The 18,389-nt window shown below is 44.8% G+C and overlaps 1 protein-coding gene across 2 annotated transcripts in view; it reads left to right on the top strand.

Moving 5' to 3' along the window:
* Positions 1 to 18,389, top strand: part of LOC137377997 (ubiquitin-conjugating enzyme E2 C-like) — a 141,914-nt gene that overhangs the window by 61,323 nt on the left and 62,202 nt on the right. For both annotated transcript variants that reach the window (XM_068048026.1, XM_068048027.1), the window contains exons 11-12: positions 12,364 to 12,435; positions 18,172 to 18,227. In XM_068048026.1, coding sequence (XP_067904127.1) covers positions 12,364 to 12,435; positions 18,172 to 18,227 — 128 coding nt within the window. The remainder of the gene's footprint in view (positions 1 to 12,363; positions 12,436 to 18,171; positions 18,228 to 18,389) is intronic.

The following is an 18,389-nucleotide window of genomic DNA, read 5'->3' as shown; positions in this document are numbered from 1 at the left end:
TGAAATAAAGTATAAACACACAGATTGAAATATTAAAGTTCCATTTTTACCTTGACTCCTCACACTCACACAAACTCATACCGGAAAAATAAAGGGACTTTTGTTTTTAGAGCTCTATTGCAGACCAAAAGAAACACTTGGGCTGAATACTTGCTCATTCTTGAAGAAACAGCAGATGAGATATGTTGTGTTCCAAAACTGACATACAGTCTGGCCTCCAAGTACACATAGACGGGTCACTGGGATCTTTTAGAACAGTACTTTTCAGGCGGCGTTGAGAATTAATTTAGCAGTCTTTTCTTCAAAGACAGGAGACAAGATGAGTTGACACACTGGACTTCTCAAGGTCTTTTAGACAGGTGATGGAAAGCTGGTCTGCTCACCTTTGGAAGTTCTCTTCTCTCCTTGGAAGTTCTCTCCCTTTTTATACAGCTCAACCCCAACTCAAAACAATTCAAAGCAAAACTGACAACAGGGAGGTCAACCTTTTGACCTCCATCAATCTTGACCTCCCATTGCTTTGTAAACAACTTCTCCAGGTGTCCAAAGTTCTCTGTTATTTATTGAGCTGAAAGTCATGTGGATTCCCAGAAAGGCTTGTTTTCCTCACAAGACCTCTCAGTGCACCTTTTAAAAAAACATTTCCAGGGATTGTTTTTCAAAGTCAAATGGCCTTTACATGACTCCCTTTGAAAACCCCAAAGTTTAACATTTCTTCAATCTTTCAAAAATGAATCCTGAAAAAATATATTTAACAAAACACCGAGGCAATTTCATAACAACAGCAGTGGCAGACTCCAACTGACGAGTATTAGAGTTGTGGCTCCTCCTTCTGTAGGGAGGCAGAATCTATGATGCGTCCAAACCTATATCTTTATTAGCTGAGAAGCAATTAGCGCAGCCCACATTTTTCAGGGTTAACTCTCAATCACAGTAAATGGTCTACTGGGAAATTATTGGCCGCCTTCTGTGCTGTAGCCTTTCAGCCCATGGTGTCTGTACCGACTCTCTGTAAGAGCAACTCAGCTGTCCTTCTCCGTAGCCCTGCAAATTTTTTCCCTTCAGTTGCCTATCCAATTCTCTTTTGAAGGCCTCGATTGATTCTGCTTCTGCTACACACTCTGGCATTCCCGATCCTAACCACTTGCTGCATTAAAAAAAAAGGTTTTCCTCATGTTGCTGTTATCAATCTTCTTAAATCGGTGTCCCCTGGTTTTTGATCCTTTTGCTAATGGGGACAGTATCTACTTTGCCTTGACCTGTCATGATTTTTGAACATCTCTTATCAGATCTCCTGTCAACCTTCTGTAAGGAGGACAACCCCAGGCTCTCCACTCTATCCACATTACTGAAGTCCCTGATCCGTGGAACCATTTTTGCAAATCTTTTCTGCACCTTCTCCTATGCCTTCACATCCTTCCCATAGAGTGGTGCCCCTAATTGGACACTACACTAGTTGAGGCTCAACCAATGTTCTATAAAGGTTCATCATAACCTCCTTGCTTTTGTACTCTACGCCCCTATTTATAAAGCCCAGAATCCAATATGCCCTTTTAATCACTTTCTCAACCTGTCCTGCCACCTTCAATGATTTGTGCACATATGCTCCCAGGACCCTCTGTTCCTGCACCCACTTTAGAATTGTACCCTTTAATTTATATTGCCTCTCCTCATTCTCCTTCCCAAAATGTACCACTTTACTCTACTCTGCATTATTTCATCTGCCATGTGTCGGCCCATTCCATCAGTCTGTCTGTCTTATTGAAGTCTCACTGTTCACTGCACTTCCAAGTTTTGTGTCATCTGCAAGTTTTGAAATTGTATTGTGCACGCCCAAGTCTGGGTCATTAATATATCAAGAAAAGCCGGGGTCCTAATACTGATCCTTGGGCAACCCCACTGTATACATTCTCTAGTCCAAAAAATAACCGTTCACCCCTATTGTCTGTTTCCTTTCACTCAGCCAACTTTGTAGCTATGCTTCCACTGTTCCCTTTATTCCATGGGCTTCAGCTTTGCTGGCAAGCCTATTATGTGGATCTTTGCCAAATACCTTTTGGAAGTTCATGTAACCACATTACCCTCATCAAGCCCCTCTGATACCTTGTCTAAAAACTCGGTCGAATTAGTTAAACATGATTTGCCTTTAACAAATCAGTGCTGCCTTTCCTTAATTAATCCACACTTGTCCAAGCGACTGTTTAATTTTGTCCTGGATTGTTTCTAAAAGCTTTCCCACCACCGAGGTTAAACTGACTGGCCTGTAGGTGCTGGGCTTATCTTTACATTCTTTTTTAAACGAGGGTGTAACATTTGCAATTCTCCAGTCCTCTGGCACCACACCTGTATCTAAGGAGGATTGGAAGATTATGGCCAGTGCTTCCGCAATTCCTACCCTTAGTTCCCTCTGTATCCTCGGATGTATCTCGTCCATGTTAAGTTCCAGAAAGCTTGTTATGGAAGGATGATGCTGGAGCCTATATTTACTCAGTTTCACATTTATTGTGCAGAGTAAAAGGATGACAAACATGTAGCTCCTCACTCAAACCCTTCACCAGTCTCAGTCAGTGTCTGCTTATAAGACCCCAATTAGCACCCTTCACCTGCATATAATCAAACCATTGACACACAAGTAACAGATTAACAATCCGGTCCTGGTGACTTATCAACTTTAAGTACAGCCTGCCTTTCTAATACTTCCTCTGTATTAATTTCTCGTCCATCCCATATCTCAGCTACCTCCTTTTTAAATGATTACTTTTCATCTGTGTTCACTATGGAGAAGGACGATGTAGGTGTAAAAATTAGCATTGAAAGGGAGGAAGTATTAGCTGTTTTAGCGGCTTAAAAGTTAATAAATCCCCAGGCCCAGATGAGATGTATTCCAGGCTGTTACGTGAGGCAAGGGAGGAGATAGCAGGGGCTCTGACACAAATTTTCAAATCCTCTCTGGCCTCAGGAGAGATACCAGAGGATTGGAGGACAGCAAATGTGGTACCATTATTCAAGAAGGGTAGCAGGGATAAATCAGGTAATTATAGGCTGGTGAGTCTAATGTCAGTGGTAGGGAAACTATTGGGAAAAAATTCTGAGGGACAGGATTAATCTCCACTTGGAGAGGCAGGGATTAATGAAGGATAATCAGCATGGCTTTGTCAGGGGGAGATTTAATTTTTCGAGGCGATGATGAAATGTGCAGATGAGGGTAAAGCAGCTGATGTAGTCTACATGGACTTCAGTAAGGCTTGTGATAAGGTCCCGCATAGGAGATTGATTAAGAAGGTAAGAGCCCATGGGATCCAGGGCAACTTGGCAGATTGGATCCAAAATTGTCTTGGTGGCAGGAGGTGATGGTCAAGGGTTGTTTTTGCGAATGGAAGCCTGTGACCAGTGGTGTACTGCAGGTATTTGGTGTTGGGACCCTTGCTGTTTGTAGTGTATATTAATGAGTTAGACATGAATATAGGAGATATGATCAGTAAATTTGCAGATGACAAGAAAATTGATGGTGTCGTAAATAGTGAGGAAGAAAGCCTTAGATTACCAGACGATATGGATGAGCTGGTAAGATGGGTGGAGCTGTGGCAAATGGAATTTAATCCTGAGAAGTGTGAGGTGATGCATTTTCGGAGGACTAACAAGGCAAGGGAATATACAATGGATGGTAGGACACTAGGAAGTACAGAGGGTCAGAGGGACCTTGGAGTACTTGTCCATAGATCACTGAAGGCAGCAGCACAGGTAGATAAGGTGGTTAGGAAGGCATATGGGATAATTGCCTTTATTAGCCGAGGCATAGAATATAAGAGCAGGGAGGTTATGATGGAGCTGTACAAAATGCTATTTAGGCCACAGCTGGAGTACTGTGTACAGTTCTGGTCACCACACTATAGGAAGGATGTGGTTGCACTGGAGAGGGTGAAGAGGAGATTCACCAGGATGTTGCCTGGGCTGGAGCATTTCAGCTAAGAGGAGAGACTGGATAGGCTAGGGTTGTTTTCCTTAGAGCAGAGAAGGCTGATTGAGGTATCCAAAATTATGAGGGGCATTGATAGATTAGATAGGAAGAAACTTTTTCCCTTAGCGGAGGGGTCAATAACCAGGGGGCGTAGATTTAAGGTAAGGGGCAGGAGGTTTAGAGGGAATTTGACAAAAAAATGTTTTCACCCAGAGGGTGGTTGGAATCTGGAACACACTGCCTGAAGAAGTGGTAGAGGCAGGAACCCTCACAACATTTAACAAGTATTTAGATGAGCACTTGAAACACCATAGCATACAAGGCTATGGGCCAAGTGCTGGAAAATGAGATTAGAATAGAAGCTTAATGGCTGGCACAGACACAATGGGCTGTTTAACTCTATGACTCATCTTTGATGATGACTTTAGCAGCGTCTTCCAGGGTAAAGACAGATGCACCAAATTCTCCCAAAACCTCAGAAGTCATCAAAATAATATGGCACTGGATCACTTTGCTGAACAAATGGAGACTACATCAATCACATAACATGAAGCCTTATGTCCACCATTTAATTCACAGCCCCCTTTTTGCTACTATTTAACATGCCACTTAGTAACAGCACCTCCTGGCTGTTCATGAGACAGTGACCAGTGTCCCTTCTCCATCACAGAACCTATAATTTATAATTCAAGATCAAAACTAATTGGAGACTGAAGACGACAAATAGTCTCTGAGTAGCCAAGGAGGCCCCTGGATTCCATTTTCAGATTTCCACAACTCTGAAATGATGCACATACGTATAAGCATGTATGTCTCTTTACTTCAGCGGGAGTTTAATCACATTCTGCTGTTTGCCCCCTTTTCCTTTGTGTATCGGTTTCTCTCTCTTGCTCTGTCTCTGACTTGTTGATTCTGTGTGCATGTTTCTGTCTCTCTCTTTTTTCTGGTCATGTGCTGGATTTTCTGTTACTCCCTCTGTCTCATGCACTACTGCAGAATATACCAGAAGTAAGTCAGTAAGCCAGACAGGGTTTTGACCCCACCAATGAACATGCTGGTGCAATTCCAACTGCTGCCCTGCAGTCCCAGGACTGCAGTGTGCGCATCTCGACAAACCTCACATAAATCTCGCCACAGACGTCATTGAGTCATGGAATGATACAGTACACAAGGAGGTCATTCATCCCATCGCACCTGTGCCAGCTCATTGGTAGAGCTATCTAATTAATCCTACTCCTCTGCTTTTTCTCCATAGCCCTGTGCAAGAAAAAAATTCCTTCAATTATTGACTTTTTTTTAATCATCTTCCAACACTTTCAGGCACTGCATTCCAGATTGCAACAATTCACTGTCGTAAGAGAAAAGATCTCATTATCTCACTTCTGGTTCTTTTGTCATCCTAACTGTTTATTGTGTCCTTGTCCTAAATGGATTTCATGTTCTCACTAGCTTTGTTTCTCTTTTCCTCTCTCTTTCTTTCTCTCACTCTCTCTCTCTCTCACTCACACACACACACACACACACACACACACACACACACGCGCACAGTTATGACTGAGGTAGGAGGAGTGCACTCTCTTTTCCAGTTCCACTTCTCCACAGGTCACTATATATATAAATGTATTTAAATGTTTACCCAGTTACCGATATGGTTAATCACAGACTCTACTCTCCCAGAATAAAATGCACCAACCAGGTTTCTTTAATAAACAACAAAATTATCAGTTTATTATAAAGCAAGGCAGAATCTGTAACGAAGCAAAGCATTAACACAGATTGAAATATGAAAGTTCCGTTTTACCTTAGCCCCTCTCTCTCTCACATTTTAATCAAAAAATAGAGATTTTCTATCTGTTACAAAAAATAGACGAAAAAGAATACTTTGGCCAAATATTTTCTAAATCTTGAAGTAAAAAAGAAAAGATATGTCCCTTTTTTGGTTTGGCGTCCCAAATACACGTAGACGGCTGTCCCTGGGATCTTTCCAGAACAGTTCTTTTCAGGTGATCTTAAAGATCAGTTTGGCAGGTTTTCCGGGCAAATGTGGCATCAGGGGTTTCTGACGGGCCTTTTGGGGGACTGCAGCATCAATTTCTGTATTTCTTCTACTCGCTTCTAAGAGCTTCTCAAAGAGGTGGAAAAGCTGGCAGGCTTTTCAAAGTGATGGAAAAGGTTGAGCTGGGGGTGACTGCTCTCTTGGTTGGCTTTTAAAACTCCTTTCAGAACACTGTCCAAACCCCAGCTAACTGTCCAAAGTGAAACCAAAAACAATTTGGAGAGTCAAGCCTCCTGACCCCTATAAATCTTGACCTATCACTTCTCTGTAAATATCTTTTCCAAGTCAAAAAATCCCTGCTCGGTATTTATGTGAAATCGGGTGACTTTCAAAAGGGTCGTTTATAAGCCAAATCCTCGCAGTATTCTTTCAATGACCCCAGTGAAAACAAAATCCATAGAATACTTTTCAATTTTCCCAAATAAAACATTCTAAAATACATCAGTCCTAACAAAAAAAAAATAGAAGCACTGTCATAAGAACACACTCACAACTAGTCATTGTCCTCTGTCTCTCGATTCGAGGATGATGTCTACGCAAGGTCAATAGTTTGTGCCATGGGTCTTCAGATGACTGAACAGGCTGATTCTCAACTCGCAGATCTTTGGGCACCTGGTGCAGGACTTCCCACGAGGTAGTGAGATCCAGAGTGCAGGATTTGCTTCCTTTTCTTTGCTTCTCTACTGCCGCTCTACCTCATCATTAAGCCATTTGGATTCGAAGAATGACGCAGCTTGATGGATAAGTTGTAGCCATTTTGAACGATTGGTAGCAAGCTCCTTCAAGTCATCAATGTCAATGCTGCCGTGCTTCAAAGAGAGCTTCCGAGTGTCTTTGAAGCGTTTTCTTTATCCTCCCTGGAACGCTGGCCATTTGAGAGTCGAGAAAACAGGACCTAGTGGGGTAGACAGTTTTTGGCCATCCGGACATAGTGTTCAGTCCATCGAAGTTGGCTTTTGCAGGAATTTTGCTTGAATGCTTGTGGAGCTGGCATCAAGAAGGACACTAGTGTTTGTTCGATGGTCCTCCCATTGAATCCGGAGGATGCGGCAGAGGCATTGCTGATGGAATTTCTCTAGCGCTCTTATGTGTCACTGATACACAGTCGCGGTGTCACTGCAGTACAGGAGTGTAGTGACAACAACTGCCCTGTACACTAGGACTTTTATTGACTTGCGGAGGTCTTTGTTGTCAAACACTCGCTACCGTAGTTTTAGAATGCTGAGCTGGTGCAGCTGATCCGGTGTTGGATCTCCTCGTCAATGGTGACCTTTTGAGAGAGGTGGCTGCCATGGTACGGGAAGTGCTCAACATATTCCAAAGTCTCTCCTTCAACATATATGAGAGGTGGAATATTTGGCTGACCAGGTGTGGGTTGATATGAGTTTTGTTTTGGCAACATTCAAGGACAGGCCGAGTTGTATGCAGAATTGAAGAGATCGAGAGCAGCTTGCAAATCTGATTCAGAGTGGGCAACAGCTCTGCAGTCATCCACAGTCTGTAGATCATGTATGTCTGTGGTGTTTATATTTGGCACGGAGGCAACTGAGGTTAAAGAGTTTTCCGTCTAGGTGATATTTAATACTCACACTGGAGGGCAGCTGATTGTTCACGAGGTGAATAGCCACTGTCGGGTAGATTGTAAATAGTATGGGGCTTATCACACAGCCTTGCTTGATCCTGGTCCGGATTTTGAAGTCATCTGTTTCAGATCTTCCACTTAAGACAGTTGCAGTCATATCATCATGGAGCAATTGCAGGATTGTGATGAAGTTTCTTGGACATCCAAATCTTTGGAGCACAATCCATAAGAGCGTTGCGATTTACTGAGTCAAATGCTTTGGTCAGGTCGATGAATGCAATGCAGAATTCCTGCTGTTCTTCACATTTTTCCTGGATTTGTTGGGCAGCAAAGACCATGTCGGAGGTTTCTCTGGAAGGTCTAAAGCCACATTGTATCTCTGGGAGGATTTCCTTAGCCACGGGAAGTAGGCGATTCAGGAGAATGCGTGTCAGAAATTTCCCTGCGATGGACAAGAGGGAAATATCTTGATAGTTCCCACAGTGTGATTTATCTCCCTTCTTGAATATAATTACAATTGTCGCATTTCTGAAATTGGGTTGGGGGGGTGGGTGGGGGGAGACTTTTTTCCTCCAAAATCCATAGGATGAGCGTGTGGAGTCTTGAAGTGAGCAAAAGCCCACCAGCTTTGTAGACCTCAGCTGGAATACCATTGGGGCTGCTAGTTTTGTTGTTTTTCATCTGTTTGATTGCTTGCTGCAGCTCTCCCATCGATGGTGGTACACCCTTGGATTCTACCTCAGGGTACTGGGGTTAGCCTGGAGTGTATCAGCTGCAACTGAGGATTCATGATGCAGGAATTGTTGAAAATGTTTTTTCCAGCATTGATGGATGGCTTTGTCATCCTGAAGAAGACAGACACCATGCTGTGAGTGAAGGGGATTTTGTCTATTTGATCTTGGTCTTTCGATGGCCCTGGTGGCTTAAAAAAACCTTTGCATGTCATGATGTTCGGCATATTGTTGGAAGTTTTGGGCTTTCTCTTCCCACCACTTGTCCTTGATCTTCTGAATTTGTATTTGGGTGTCAGTCTTGAGCTGTTGGAATGCTGCCTTCTTAATTTGTGACCTTGGGTTGTTCTGCCAGGCAATGAAGGCTGCTCGCTTTCGTTCCAGGAGGTCACATATTTCAGCATCGTTTTGCCGAAACAGTCCTGGTGATGACTATGCCAGAACCCAATGATTTGGACACGAGTCTAATGCAGTTGACTTTATTTGTGTGTCCAGAGTGGGTCAGTGCTGTGGTTTACTGAGTGTTCAGTGTGGGTCAGTGTGATGGTTAACTGTGTGTGTCCAGTGTGGGTCAGTGCTGTGGTTTACTGTGTGTGTTCAGTGTGGGTCAGTGCTGTGGTTTACTATGTGTGTTCAGTGTGGGTCCGTGCTGTGGTTTACTGTGTGTGTTCAGTGTGGGTCAGTGCTGTGGTTTATTGTGTGTTCAGTGTGGCTCAGTGCAGTGGTTTACTGTGTGTGTTCAGTGTAGGTCAGTGCTGTGGTTTACTGTGTGTGTTCAGTGTGGGTCAGTGCTGTGGTTTACTGTGTGTGTTCAGTGTGGGTCAGTGCTGTGGTTTACTGTGTGTGTTCAGTGTGGGTCAGTGCTGTGGCTTACTGTGTGTGGGTCAGTGCTATGGTTTACTGTGTGTTCAGTGTGGGTCAGTGCTGTGGTTTACTGTGTGTGTTCAGTGTGGGTCAGTGCTGTGGTTTACTGTGTGTGTTCAGTGTGGGTCAGTGCTGTGGTTTACTGTGTGTGTTCAGTGTGGGTCAGTGCTGTGGCTTACTGTGTGTGGGTCAGTGCTATGGTTTACTGTGTGTTCAGTGTGGGTCAGTGCTGTGGTTTACTGTGTGTGTTCAGTGTGGGTCAGTGCTGTGGTTTACTGTGTGTTCAGTGTGGGTCAGTGCTGTGGTTTATTGTGTGTGTTCAGTCTGGGTGAGTGCTGTGGTTTATTGTGTGTGTTCAGCGTGGGTCAGTGCTGTGGTTTATTGTGTGTGTTCAGGTGGGTCAGTGCTGTGGTTTACTGTGTGTGTTCAGTATGGGTCAGTGCTGTGGTTTACTGTGTGTGTTCAATATGGGTCAGTGCTGTGGTTTATTGTGTGTTCACTGTGGGTCAGTGCTGTGGTTTATTGTGTGTGTTCAGTCTGGGTGAGTGTTGTGGTTTATTGTGTGTGTTCAGTGTGGGTCAGTGCTGTGGTTTATTGTGTGTGTTCAGTGTGGGTCAGTGCTGTGGTTTATTGTGTGTGTTCAGGTGGGTCAGTGCTGTGGTTTATTGTGTGTGTTCAGGTGGGTCAGTGCTGTGGTTTACTGTGTGTGTTCAGTGTGGGTCAGTGCTGTGGTTTACTGTGTATGTTCACTGAGGGTCAGTGCTGTGGTTTACTGTGTGTGTTCAGTGTGGGTCAGTGCTGTGGTTTATTGTGTGTGGGTCAGTGCTGTCGTTTGTTGTGTGTGTTCAGTGTGGGTCAGTGCTGTGGTTTATTGTGTGTGTTCAGTGTGTGTCAGTGCTGTGGTAAATTGTGTGTGTTCAGTGTGGGTCAGTGCTGTGGTTTATTGTGTGTGTTCAGTGTGTGTCAGTGCTGTGGTTTATTGTGTGTGTTCAGTGTAGGTCAGTGATGTGGTTTACTGTGTGTTCAGTGTGGGTCAGTGCTGTGGTTTACTGTGTGTGGTAAGTGTGGGTCAGTGCTGTGGTTTACTGTGTGTGGTAAGTGTGGGTCAGTGCTGTGGTTTACTGTGTGTGTTCAGTGTGGGTCAGTGCTGTGGTTTACTGTGTGTGTTCAGCGTGGGTCAGTGCTATGGTTTACTGTGTGTGTTCAGTGTGGGTCAGTGCTGTGGTTTACTGTGTGTGTTCAGCGTGGGTCAGTGCTGTGGTTTACTGTGTGTGTTCAGTGTGGGTCAGTGCTGTGGTTTACTGTGTGTGTTCAGTCTGGGTCAGTGCTGTGGTTTACTGTGTGTGTTCAGTGTGGGTCAGTGCTGTGGTTTATTGTGTGTGTTCAGTGTGGGTCAGTGCTGTGGTTTACTGTGTGTGTTCAGCGTGGGTCAGTGCTGTGGTTTACTGTGTGTGTTCAGTGTGGGTCAGTGCTGTGGTTTACTGTGTGTGTTCAGTCTGGGTCAGTGCTGTGGTTTACTGTGTGTGTTCAGTGTGGGTCAGTGCTGTGGTTTACTGTGTGTGTTCAGTGTGGGTCAGTGCTGTGGTTTACTGTGTGTGTTCAGTGTGGGTCAGTGCTGTGGTTTACTGTGTGTTCAGTGTGGGTCAGTGCTGTGGTTTATTGTGTGTGTTCAGTGTGGGTCAGTGCTGTGGTTTACTGTGTGTGTTCAGTGTGGGTCAGTGCTATGGTTTACAATGTGTGTTCAGTGTGGGTCAGTGCTGTGGTTAACTGTGTATGTTCACTGTGGGTCAGTGCTGTGGTTTATTGTGTGTGTTCAGTCTGGGTGAGTGCTGTGGTTTATTGTGTGTGTTCAGTCTGGGTCAGTGCTGTGGTTTATTGTGTGTGTTCAGTCTGGGTCAGTGCTGTGGTTTATTGTGTGTGTTCAGTCTGGGTCAGTGCTGTGGTTTATTGTGTGTGTTCAGTCTGGGTCAGTGCTGTGGTTTATTGTGTGTGTTCAGTCTGGGTCAGTGCTGTGGTTTATTGTGTGTGTTCTGTGTGGGTCAGTGCTGTGGTTTACTGTGTGTGTTCAGTCTGGGTCAGTGCTGTGGTTTATTGTGTGGGTCAGTGCTGTGGTTTGTTGTGTGTGGGTCAGTGTGGGTCAGTGCTGTGGTTTACTGTGTGTGTTCACTAAGGGTCAGTGCTGTGGTTTACTGTGTGTGTTCAGTGTGGGTCAGTGCTGTGGTTTATTGTGTGTGGGTCAGTGCTGTGGTTTATTGTGTGTGTTCAGTGTGGGTCAGTGCTGTGGTTTACTCTGTGTGTTCAGTGTGTGTCAGTGCTGTGGTTTATTGTGTGTGTTCAGTGTGGGTCAGTGCTGTGGTTTATTGTGTGTGGGTCAGTGCTGTGGTTTATTGTGTGTGTTCAGTGTGGGTCAGTGCTGTGGTTTATTGTGTGTGGGTCAGTGCTGTGGTTTATTGTGTGTGTTCAGTGTGGGTCAGTGCTGTGGTTTACTATGTGTGTTCAGTGTGCGTCAGTGCTGTGGTTTACTATGTGTGTTCAGTGTGGGTCAGTGCTGTGGTTTACTGTGTGTGTTCAGTGTGGGACTGTGTGTGTTCAGTGTGGGTCAGTGCTGTGGTTTACTGTGTGTGTTCAGTGTGGGTCAGTGCTGTGGTTTACTGTGTGTGTTCAGTGTGGGTCAGTGCTGTGGTTTACTGTGTGTGTTCAGTGTGGGACTGTGTGTGTTCAGTGTGGGTCAGTGCTGTGGTTTATTGTGTGTGTTCAGTGTGGGTCAGTGCTGTGGTTTATTGTGTGTGTTCAGTGTGGGTCAGTGCTGTGGTTTATTGTGTGTGTTCAGTGTGGGTCAGTGCTGTGGTTTACTGTGTGTGTTCAGTGTGGGTCAGTGCTGTGGTTTACTGTGTGTGTTCAGTGTGGGTCAGTGCTGTGGTTTACTGTGTGTGTTCAGTGTGGGTCAGTGCTGTGGTTTACTGTGTGTGTTCAGTGTGGGTCAGTGCTGTGGTTTATTGTGTGTGTTCAGTGTGGGTCAATGCCTCTTTGTATATTCAATGTTGGTCAGTGCTTTTTTTCGTGCCGTGCCAGTGTGCATCGGCGCTCTGTTTATACCTGTGGTGCTGTGCGAGTGGTTTGTATTGGCTTTTAAGCCATGCGCGTTCTCATCTGTGCTGTCCCTGTTTTTCAGTACTCTGCAGACTCTCAAGACAAGCACTGGCTCGGGGAAAAGCATCACATGCCAGCCACAGGGGGCAAAATGGTGAGTAGTAATGCTCAAGCCAGCTCAGCTCAGCAGGCTCAGCTTCAGCTCAAGAGCAATATAGTTAATCTTTTCTGCATGTGCAGTCTGTTTCTGTCGGTATGTCTGGGTGTGTTTTCGCCGGTGCGTCTGTGGCTATAATTGTGGTTATCCATCTGTGTGTGTGAGCGTGCATGTTTGTGTTTATCTGTCTGTCTGGCTGTCCATCTATGTGTGTTGGTCTATTTGGTTGTGAGGGTGTGGGTGTGTGCTTGCAACAGTCTGTGACTGTATGCGCGTGTGTGTTTACTGGTGCAACTGTGGCTGTCTGTGTTTGTGACTATCTCTGGATGTTGTAGCTGTGTTTGAAGATCTGTGGGTATGTGTGTCTGTCTGTGGCTATCAGCCTATGTGCACTGGTGTGTCTTTGACTGTCTGTGGGTGACTGTGTGTATATTTGTGTAGTTGATTGCATTGATGGCTTCTTCCCTGTTTATATTATTTTTGTCTCTTTCCACTCCCCAGCCAGGTTGCTGCTTCTGCCAGCTGTGTTGTGTGCGGTTTGCTGGGATGCTTTTGGCTCAGCTGACTGGTTGTTTCTGTTTCCTGCTCCCCTGTAATGGGAAGCTGCTTTTCCTTTGCCCATTCCAGGTGAGAAGCTCAGCAGCTGGGGAGCCTTGGGAGCTCCTCGCTGCTTTCTTACCTTATGTTTATGGCTAAGGGCAGCTCCACTAAGCAATTGGAGCCTCTTGTGAACTGAAAGCTGCACACCTTGTTCCTGCTACGTACTGGGTGAACAACAAACCCCGAATTACAGTTTATCACTGATGGGTGTATAAGCTGCCCACCCTGTCTCCCTGCCAACTTTAGAGGATGGAGACAAACTGACATTAGACCCATGTCATAGAATTATACAGCACAGAAACAGGCCTTTCGGCCCATCGTGTCTGTGCCAGCCATCAAGCACCTAACTATTCTAATCCCATTTTCCAGCACTTGGCCCGTAGCCTTGTATGCTATGGCGTTTCAAGTACTCATCTAAATACTTCTTAAATGTTGAGGGTTCCTGCCTCTACCTCCTCTTCAGGCAGTATATTCCAGATTCCAACCACCCTCTGGGTGAAAACATTTTTCTTCAAACCCCCTCTAAACCTTCTGCACCTTACCTTAAATTTATGCCCCCTGGTTATTGACACCTCCGCTAAGGGAAAATGTTTCTTCCTATCTAAGCTATCAATGCCCCTCATTATTTTGTACACCTCAAACATATCTCCCCTCACCCTTCTCTAAGGAAAACAACCCTTGCCTTTTCAGTCTCTCCTCTTAGCTGAAATGCTCCAGCCCAGGCAACATCCTGGTGAATCTCCTCTGCATCCTCTCCAGTGCAATCACATCCTTCCTATAGTGTGGTGACCAGAACTGTACACAGGACTCCAGCTGTGGCCTAACTAGCATTTTATACAGCTCCATAATAACCTCCCTGCTCTTATATTCTATGCCTCGGCTAATAAAGGCAATTATCCCATATGCCTTCCTAACCACCTTATTTACCTGTGCTGCTGCCCTCAGTGATCTATTGACAAGAACACCAAGGTCCCTCTGACCCTCTGTACTTCCTAGGGTCCTACCATCCATTGTATATTCCCTTGCCTTGTTAGTCCTCCGAAAATGCATCACCTCAGACTTCTCGGGATTAAATTCCATTTGCCACTGCTCCGCCCATCTTACCAGCCCATCTATATCGTCCTGTAATCTAGGCTTTCTTCCTCACTATTTACGACACCACCAATTTTCGTGTCATCTGCAAACTTACTGATCATACCTCCTATATTCACGTCTAAATCATTAATGTACACTACAAACAGCAAGGGTCCCTGTGGTACACCACTGGTCACAGGCTTCCACTCGCAAAAACAATCCTTGACCATCACCCTCTGCCTCCTGCCACTAAGCCAATTTTGGATCCAATTTGCCAAATTGCCCTGGATCCCATGGGCTCTTACCTTCTTCCAGTGTCCCATGCGGGACCTTATCAAAAGCCTTACTGAAGTCCATGTAGACTACATCAACTGCTTTACCCTATGCTCTTTACACATCTAGTCACTGCCTCGAAAAATTCAATCAAGCTAGCTAGACACGATCTCCCCCTGACAAAGCCATGCTGACTCTTGTGTATAGGAGAATTGACTGGCTCAGGGTTTATTTCCAGGTTAAATAATACCCAAGACAAAATGCACAGTATGATACTGAAACTCAAAATAATCATAGCAGAATCGATTTGTAAGGATTTATGTACCATATTTAGAATGTTATTCTTTGTATCTGGTCAGCAGCAGGTCTTTGGGTGAAATAGTCGCATTTTCTCTTGGTAGATCTTGATGATGAGATGTTGTATCTTGGCCCATGAAGTTTGGATGTCTGGCCAGGACTACAGCTTAGCAATCAGACCTGTGCTGATGCCATGGAACTACATTCACCTTTTAGCCTTTTTTTAAACAACTAAGTAAACCCACTGAGAATTAAACACATTTTACACCTTGAGGCATTACTGTTTCCTCCTCACATTCCCTGCGATAGGGCTTAACACTTGCAATGGAGTTTTCCAACTGGTTCAGTATTGAGAGAGAATAGCATCTTTCACACCACTTTCTACCAATCTACATACGTTAACATAACTGCTTACTCGGTTAGTTTCTAAGTTAGTTTCTATGTTTTCCCATAGACAGAGGGGATTAGAATTCTTCCATTGACTATGCATGGATGGTAAATTCAGTCTAATGTGTACCAATTCCAGCAGATTGTGAGTCTTACTGAGGAATGATAGCTTCCATTTTAGCTTGTGCCTTCATTTTAACTAGCTATCTTAATAACTGTGTTACGATCATGTGAAGAGGTTCCCCTCTTTTCCCTCTCCTCATTTGACTGCAACAGATTTACTACTTTTTTGAAAGGATATACTTGTCAATTCAGTGAGTGTTTAACTGTTTATGCGCTGTGATCATAAAATTGGACAGGTTTTCTTGAGTTTAACCAAGAAACAGGTTAGCTTTATTGTACATAAACCAATGTAAGTAAAATAATAAAATAGACTGCGACTTTCTCTCTCTCAAACACAGCTGAAGCTCATACACGCATGCAGAAGATTACAGAATGGGGGGGGGAGGATAGATTGATCAAATTAGAGACAGAAATAAAAGGGGTATACTGTTAATGGAGGTTGGTGACTCTGCTGGCTTCAGGTTGAAATCGGTGGTTGTGCGACTTTCCCTCGGGGGGTGGTGGGGGGGGGGGGAGAGGTCACGATAAACCCGTCTAATTCTCTTGATAATGAGTTCTTGTTGGGTGCAGGCCTGAGATGATTGTACATTTCTCTCTTGATTAAAAGTTCAGTTGAAGACCGTGGATCATTTCTAGTTCACTGCTGTCTAGTGGAGAGGTAGGATTCTACATCAGGGCACATACCTTCTGGTTTGCCTGAAAACAAGCTGCTGCCTGTTGCTTTTTCTTCTCTCTCTTTCTCTGGAGTCTCTCTCTCAAGGCTGTCTGTTTTTAAGGTAAAGCTGTGTTATTTCTCACCTCCTGCTAGGAGATGCTCTGGTCTCTTCCCCATGGTGATCGCACATTGGCCCAGGACGTGGCTACTTCACACCTTCTTTGTTTCAGAAGAATACATTCAATTCTGGAATGTGTTAGGATGGGTTCAGTTGACACTTCTTAGCTTTGAAGATCTGTACTTTGTCCTTGTAAGATAGTTTGAATACACAAAGGCCAAGCCTTTTTCTTCGGTGGCCATTTTGGAGAGCTGTTCATTTTTTTTAGAAGACAGCCAGTTATAAAAACTCTTCTGATTTTGTTCATGATTGCTGTATCATTTCACTTATGTGCGTGACAAGGTTTAGTGGTTGGTCTCCACCAGTTGAATACCTCGGGTGATTGCCTTGATGCCTTGCTAATGAGGACAGGATACATGTTTCACTCAGACTCCCCATGTCATTCTCCTTGATGGGACTTTGCAGGCATGGTGTCTCCATCTCAATGTATTGGAATGTGGAAGGTTCTTTTGGGCCTCCTTATCTCGAGAGACAATGGATACGCGCCTGGAGGTGGTCAGTGGTTTGTGAAGCAGCGCCTGGAGTGGCTATAAAGGCCAATTCTAGAGTGACAGGCTCTTCCACAGGTGCTGCAGAGAAATTTGTTTGTCGGGGCTGTTGCACAGTTGGCTCTCCCCTTGCGCCTCTCTTTTTTCCTGCCAACTACTAAGTCTCTTAGACTCGCCACATTTTAGCCCTGTCTTTATGGCTGCCCGCCAGCTCTGGCGAACGCTGGCAACTGACTCCCACGACTTGTGATCAATGTCACTGGATTTCATGTTGCGTTTGCAGACGTCTTTATAGCGGAGACATGGACGGCCGGTGGGTCTGATACCAGTGACGAGCTGGCTGTACAATGTGTCTTTGGGGATCCTGCCATCTTCCATGCGGCTCACATGGCCAAGCCATCTCAAGCGCCGCTGACTCAGTAGTGTGTACAAGCTGGGGATGTTGGCCGCCTCGAGGACTTCTGTGTTGGAGATACGGTCCTGCCACCTGATGCCAAGTATTCTCCGGAGGCAGCGAAGATGGAATGAATTGAGACGTCGCTTTTGGCTGGCATACGTTGTCCAGGCCTCGCTGCCATAGAGCAAGGTACTGAGGACACAGGCTTCATACACTCGGACTTTTGTGTTCTGTGTCAGTGCGCCATTTTCCCACACTCTCTTGGCCAGTCTGGACATAGCAGTGGAAGCCTTTCTCATCCGCTTGTTGATTTCTGCATCTAGAGACAGGTTACTGGTGATAGTTGAGCCTAGGTAGGTGAACTCTTGAACCACTTCCAGAGCGTGGTCGCCAATATTGATGGATGGAGCATTTCTGACGTCCTGCCCCATGATGTTCGTTTTCTTGAGGCTGATGGTTAGGCCAAATTCATTGCAGGTAGCCGCAAACCTGTCGATGAGACTCTGCAGGCACTCTTCAGTGTGAGATGTTAAAGCAGCATCGTCAACAAAGAGGAGTTCTCTGATGAGGACTTTCCGTACTTTGGACTTCGCTCTTAGACGGGCAAGGTTGAACAACCTGCCCCCTGATCTTGTGTGGAGGAAAATTCCTTCTTCAGAGGACTTGAACGCATGTGAAAGCAGCAGGGAGAACAGTGATGGAAATTGGGTAGCCATCTTTAGCTGCAAGCTTTAAATCACCTTTGGTCTCCTTTTTAAAAATTCAATTCAGGTTTCCAGCCAGTGGATTAAAAAAATCAGCATTTGACATAAAGCACGTTTTTGTGGCAGTGTAAAATAAAACAAAAATTTCCCATTTGCTGCTCGTGACTCACTCAGCCAAAGATGTACCTCAATTCTTTTAAAGGCATCACTTGATCAGCAATTTCAGAACAGGATATAAATCTCATACATGTCCTTAAACTGACTTAATCTCTAATTTCTTTTTAACAGTCCTGAATTATTTTATTGCTTTATATTGTGCCTGTGACCCATGCATGTTTAGGCTCCATGGGGACTTCAGACTGTTATCTTATCCTCTCACTCATGTACGTCCCTAGTTCTTCTGAAGAGGGAACACAGCCTGCAGTCTGAATTTCCCAGTAACAGCCTTGCCTGGGCACAAACTAAATGGGGATCTCTTTGCATGAGGTGTAAGTGATAGTGGGGACCCAACGGGAGTGTGATTCTGCTGTTCTGACTGTAATGTATTTATATTTAAGGCTTACCTGCTAATAGAAGATGACATTCGAGAACTGGCAGCCAGTGATGACTACAGGTGAGAACCTTGGTAACAAGACAATTGATCATTTCAAGCTAGTCACATTGAGAGAAGCGAGGCACAGAGAACCTGGGAGGTTAAAAAAACAAGTGCCTAATGATATGGATCATTGTAAACCTAATCTTGCATTTTTGGACCAAGTTGGAGACCAAATGAGGC

Source organism: Heterodontus francisci, chromosome 16, assembly GCF_036365525.1.
Source record: "Heterodontus francisci isolate sHetFra1 chromosome 16, sHetFra1.hap1, whole genome shotgun sequence".
Classification (NCBI taxonomy): domain Eukaryota; kingdom Metazoa; phylum Chordata; class Chondrichthyes; order Heterodontiformes; family Heterodontidae; genus Heterodontus; species Heterodontus francisci.
The sequence above is the reverse complement of the archived record's forward strand: the minus strand, read 5'-3'. Positions and strand labels throughout refer to the sequence as shown.